This window comes from Sinocyclocheilus rhinocerous, unplaced genomic scaffold (assembly GCF_001515625.1).
Source record: "Sinocyclocheilus rhinocerous isolate Xijiao unplaced genomic scaffold, SAMN03320098_v1.1 scaffold594, whole genome shotgun sequence".
NCBI classification, from domain to species: Eukaryota; Metazoa; Chordata; class Actinopteri; order Cypriniformes; family Cyprinidae; genus Sinocyclocheilus; species Sinocyclocheilus rhinocerous.
In genome coordinates, this window is record NW_015645059.1 from 2444313 (window position 1) to 2450809 (window position 6497).

Sequence of the window (6497 nt, forward strand, 5' to 3'; positions counted from 1 at the left end):
AGCTCTATTCTGGAAAAGGGGGCGGGGAGCAGCAGCTCATTTGCATTTAAAGAGACAGGCCCGAAAAACAGCGTGTTTCTGCTTCCACTCAAAACAGGTATTTTCAAATTGATATAATAAATGATCTGTGGGGTATTTTAAGCCAAAACTTTACAGACACATTCTGGGGACACCAGAGACTTATATTACATATTGTAAAAGGGGCATAATATGTCTCCTTTAAACGAGCATAACTGCCAGCCTCTCAGACTTTTTTTCATTTTTTCACTTTATTCACATTTTTGTCACATAGATTTATAGACTTACGGTATTTCGATAACTGTTTAATTTAATTTTCTTTAAATATAATAATAATACATCATTTTATTATTATTATTATTCAATAATATATTACAAAAATATTCTTTTATTTCTCCAAAGGAAAATCTGAGACAAAGTTGATATTTAAATGAACACAACAGAGTCTAATGAACTATAAAAGAGCTCTGACTCAGTCATTTTATCTATTCATCACTGCATCTGTGTGATGAACAATTCACAGTCAAATTGATTTTGATACCAAAATATCTCAGTAGGTACTGATTCAGGACTTGAATGGTCCATCAGCAGATTTATAGGCTCTAGTGCACAGCTCCCAGCGTCGGTCGGTTATATTGAACACTCCCTCAATGACTCTATCTGAAGCACTGCTGCCTCCCAGTAAAACCACAAGCCACAAAAGCACAGCAAGACCAGGACCACAGTCTAACTGGGAAACCACAGAGGCTGGTTTTAGTTCAGCCAAAGAGCTCCACCCTAATCTTTACAGAGATGGAGGCATTGGCATCAGGCGGGCCTTCAATCAGAGGCTGAGATGTTTACTTCTCTGTTCTCTGGAATGTGTTGGCCAGCATAGCAGATACATGGCGCTTTCTACAAATAGGGCATGAGACATATAAAAAAGAGCCTGAAAAAAGTTTTTTTCAAACAATAATTTAGATAACAGGATTTAGTGGTTGAGCTTGATGAATACAGTCAACACCAACGCTCCTAGCTTCATGTTAGGTTAATTTTATGTTACATAACATTTCTAATACTTCTTACAAAAAAAAATAAAAATATGGGATTTGTGTCTCTGATGCTTTTACTAAATAAGCATACTGTATTCATGGAAAGTGACGCACACTGGTAGCCGCAGGAGATCATTATACATAGCACTTATGGGAAAGAGCAAGAAAAGGAGAAACAAAGTAAGAACTGGAGATAGAGAGATGGAAAGAGCAGACTTGCTGTCTATCAGAGTTTGTGAGGCTGCAGTGATGTGACAGAACTTGATTAGATCTAAAGCCCCGCCGGGGTCAGAAAGCTAATCAAGAGGAAGGAGCAGTCATACACACCCACAGACACCCTAAAGCTGTGTTTCCAGCTGTTGCATTCCGAAAACTGTAAAAAAAAAACAAAAAAAAGGTGTTCGATCCTTAAAAAGTGAGGACATGAAGGCCACAGCTGGCTTAATTATTTCCAAGGAAATGCCTTGACTGAACTTAAAAGGTCATGTTTCCATAAACTAAAATCTGTCATCATTATAACAAAAATTTACAAATTTAGGTTAAGTAATTCTAAGAAGTTGTTCTATGCAAATTGCGATATTATGTCATAATAAGTGCTTCAAGTTTTCAATGAGAGCAAAACATCATGAATGCTCAGCAGTGGAACATGAGACTTCATTCAATACATGAAACTACTGAATTTTAGCAAAATATTAAAATATTTATACAGTTAAAATAATTAATCGAAATTAAAATTTTAAAAAATAATACATTATCCACATTTGTTAATAGATTTTAAGTTTTTTGAATATTTTATAATATTTAAATAAATATTTCTTAAGTTAACAAATCTTTCTGTCATCTTTCTAGTCAAAACAGCATCGGTGTGATGAATAAATCTCAAAATTAAAAAATTTATTATAATTATGTATTATATAATTTATATTATTATTTGCAATTATTTTTTAATTAAAATTATATATGATTTTGATTATGTAAGCATCAGCAATAGGTTTACAATATTGCTGTTTAAATCACAAACACAATATCTGAGATCATTTTGACCAAACTGTGCAGCTCTTGCACACCGAAGCAAACACATTGTCATTTATTGGTTTTCGACATCTGCTGATAGTAACCTTTTAACCAAGACACTGAGGCCATGCTATTTCAGAACAGAGCAAATCATTCTGTTAAATCTTGTAAGTTTCCAGGGTACAGGCTGAAGTACCATTAAATGTCCTGCTGTATCCTCAGCCTCATCTTTCCTAACCACTGTTTATTAAAAAGCCCAGCATGGCTCTGAGAAACCACAACAATTAAACATAGAAAAGTAATATATTCATTAAAGAGCATTAAAAATGCAAGTCTTAGGAATCTTCCATTTAACAATAATCAGTCCTAGCACTACGTCTCACTTGCTTGCATCTTCATCTTCACGGCCCTTCTCCGTCTCTGTTCTTTCAGCTCCACACCTCTTATTAAATGCATATTAATCACAGTCTGATCTCAATGACCCCAGACAGCTTCCACATCTCAGGCTAATCAAATACACGCCACTCTCTTCTCGGCAAGACTTCTGAAGTCATATAGTTCAACCAAAATCCATACTATATGTCTGAAATGTATATTTAATTTTAATTTAAATTCTGTCATCATTTACTCACCTACATGTCATTCGTTTATAGTTATTTATAATTTATATTAGATATAAATATAAATATTTTATATATAAATATAACATTTATCTTTAAATATATACATGCATGTGTGTATTTAGGCTATATATGCATAATAAATGTACAAAGTACACACACATGTAAACACAAACTTTCATTTTGGATGCGATTAATCGCGATTAATCGTTTGACAGCCCTACTTTATAGTTATCTTCTTGGTGTGAACTGGCCCAAAGTCTGATTTTTGTTTTCAAGTGCTGGATATCATTTCTGGCTCTGCAACATGGACAAAATTGGTCTCGTGTCCACATGATCACTTTAAAGTGTCGTCGAGAACAGACAAAGCTGTTTGTGACATCCCTCCCACCGTTCAGTGGTCTCTTCCAAATGTTTTGCTGATTCTGAAGTAAATGAGTTTGTGCCACTCCAGGCAGCACCAATACACCATTCCAGCATTAGCGAGACTTTAAAAATGGCATTTAGAGAGGGCCATAGAGGGGGTGTGCTGAGTGTAATGTGTAGGCCTGGGGGTGTGCGCAGCATGTACAGGCATCGTTCAAAACACTCACTGACTCTCTGAGTCACAATCTGAAAAATAGATTTGCTATAAGTCACAGATGCAGTTTGACCTAAAGCTCATGTACATATGTACCCCTCCAACACACACACATAGGCCTCCACTTCAATTCAGCCTGAACCAGACTGATTCAGCTACATCCTGTCTCTCTGTAAGCTGCATTAGCTGCGCTATTAAATTAATCTGCTCTTCACAAGCAGGTAAAATACCGCAGCTCTATCTTTTGCAGGTTATGTGCTTGTAATTGGAACAGTAAACGAGGGTCAGTATCAAGCCACTAGGTCTAGGTAGATATTATAGCTAATAAGTACAAGTCTGAATGGATGAATGATGAGTCAAATTGATAGAGAGCACAATAATAAATGTAATTATTACAGTCCGTTAATGTGGTACACACAACAGTTTGAATCCAAAATGAGGGCAAATATCCCTTCTTTACAGTCCTGCTCTGATGGTTAGTCTCTCAGCTGTTCCTCACAGACGCTCACATTGACGCACAAATGACAAGACACAAACACTGCATAATTCTAGTACACATGCACATGCAAAAATCCATCATTTAATGAGAGGATAAAAGCTTTGACCACATATTCAGGATTGGGGGACCAAATGTATTCATTTGAGAATCAAACTCTGTGTCAGTAATATGAATAGGCCCTATAGGGGGATGTTACTCCCCAAAGTCTATAGTAGGCCTAGTTCATCCGAGGTTTCCAGTGAACCAGTGCAAAAAAAACGAATAAAGTAGCACAATATGCTGCTTTCATAACCTTCATTATTTGCAAATGCAGAAAGCCTAATGCAATTCTCGCATATTTCTACTTCGTCGTTACATATTCGCTCGAAGACATGATATGAAGGACAATTTTATGTCTGTTATCTGATAACAAGCCTTATATCACAGATCTGTGAATCATTATCCCACTGGGACGCGCTCGAATCCTGTCATACAGCCTCGATAACTCACTGCTCGATTTGTTATTGTGATGACGAATCTGGACACGCCGCCCACGCCCACGAGAGCAGAGAAGGTGCGTAATTGCCCCCTCCGCCTCCGCGCATCAAAGATTCTCCTTCTCTTCTTCAGCTATAGCCTACATTAGGAAGCTTCTTCACATCACATTTAAGGACCCCCATAAAATCATCTAATAACGATAAAGGTGGTTTTTGATGTTCTGTGACCAGCACTCCCATTACTGCTGGTGTAGAGCGATTCGGAGTGAAAGCTTCTTGATGTGCCATAACAAAGTTAAATTCTCATGATTGTAGATAAGTCTTGCCCCCTCCGCCTCCGCGCATCAAAGATTCTGCTTCTCTTCTTCAGCTATAGCCTACATTAGGAAGCTTCTTCACATCACATTTAAGGACCCCCATAAAATCATCTAATAACGATAAAGGTGGTTTTTGATGTTCTGTGACCAGCACTCCCATTACTGCTGGTGTAGAGCGATTCGGAGTGAAAGCTTCTTGATGTGCCATAACAAAGTTAAATTCTCATGATTGTAGATAAGTCGCTAAATATCTTTTGTTGGCTGAATTATGTGATTTGATATGTATTAATCTATAGCTTTCAGTGCGGTTGACTTTTTAAAGGAATTTCAGTCAGTAATTTTCTGTCGACGTTTCTAACTAGTGTCCCTAGCTAACCGTCAACTATTTTAAAGACATTTGAAACAAAAAGCTTATACATTTGTGAAAATCTATTATAAAGAGAGAAATAATTGCATTAATCGTGTTTTGTCGTACCATACCATAACGGAAAGCGCTCGAGCAGCGAACTGTTGCTATGGTTACCTCCTCATGAGGCAAACGGGACTTCGGTTCGCTAGCGGCTATATAGTGCTTTCCGAGTAACTTGTAAAATAACTTTTGTGGATACTGAACGCTGTCTGAAAACGCTAATTGAAACACAAACTTATAAATAGTTACAAGTAAAGGAATGCTGACTTTTAAGACTTCAGTTTTGACTTCCTTCAAGTCGTTGCATTGAGGGTCAGACTCCAACACATAGCCTACAGTAATTCACACCCTGATTGCCATTATTAACATCAGACACCTGTACCCTTCACTACTTGGGAAAAAGACATCAAGAATGCCCAACTAGATTATAAATGATCTGACATATCAAATAATCTTTTTTCTTGACTACTGCGCCATTAGATTAGAACGACTTTGCGGGTTTAGGGAGCAAAACGCATCACGTACCTTTCATCCAATCCACAACTTGACTGGGGCTCCATTTACTAACAGGTTCCATGACGAGAGCCATCGCGAAACTTTCTGTGGTTGTCCCCTCAGCACGGCTCCGAGGGGCAGAAGATGTGGTTTAACGCAGCTCTGGGGAGCTCAGATCGGTGGTCTCACGTTAAGCGCCTAGATTTGGCCCCCGGTTACGCGATTTCATCCCATCCAGAATTGCGCATCCAAAAGCGTCACACCGAACGACACCAAGCACATTCCTAACCCTTTACTCCTGCAAGCTCAAGGGTTTCTTATTAATATAACACCCATATCTAAGAGCCCAAACCAGGTCCCCGTTTCAGTTCAGATCCTGGTATAATGTGCCATGCTCAGCCGGGTCCCCAGCAGTCGCGTCTTCATGCCATGCACCAACTGCAGTCTCTCCTGTTTCTCCTTTCCCCTCCCTTCGTTTTCTTCTCCTCTTTAGGGGTCTGTACCTTTCAGATGTGGACTAGTGGGTATGTAGAGTAAGACAGAGAGAAATGAGCGGCGTACCCACGGGGACTTAAGTGAACGTCGCTTCCAAAAGCGGCGGCGAGCGTTGATTCAATTGGGCGCGCGCTCCTCCTGTGGGTGGTGCGGCAAAGTGAATTTGACTCGCGCGCTCGGTTTATTTCCCACGAGGATAAAAGGCTTTCGGCCGTATTCATTTTAATGAGGGCACGCTGGTTCGCCCTGCTTCAGAAACTCTGTAAAAGCAGTGAATGCAAAGTATTTGTCTGGAATATGTAATGATGCTCACAGAGGGGCTATATTTGCATGAGACTTGGTCACTTGGGACTATGTGTGGCTAATGTTATGGTCTAGACCAAAATTATGGAGGACTATGGTAGCATAAACCATAAGAGTGACAGGAATAACTCAAAGATTCATAAATGGGAGTTCAATCGGTGCTAGTTGCCACACATTTTACTCTAGTGAATATTTCTCAGGTTTATTTTTGAAAGTCAAGAACATACCCTGAAGTCTCAA

The 6497-nt window shown here is 38.8% G+C and overlaps 1 protein-coding gene across 2 annotated transcripts in view; it reads right to left on the reverse strand.

The window, feature by feature from the left end:
• LOC107705276 (connector enhancer of kinase suppressor of ras 2-like) overlaps positions 1 to 6053 on the reverse strand; it is a 124430-nt gene extending 118377 nt beyond the window's left edge. For both annotated transcript variants that reach the window (XM_016508505.1, XM_016508507.1), the window contains exon 1: positions 5490 to 6053. In XM_016508505.1, coding sequence (XP_016363991.1) covers positions 5490 to 5553 — 64 coding nt within the window. In that variant the 5' untranslated portion in view covers positions 5554 to 6053. The remainder of the gene's footprint in view (positions 1 to 5489) is intronic.
• Between the last annotated feature and the right edge of the window lie 444 nt (positions 6054 to 6497).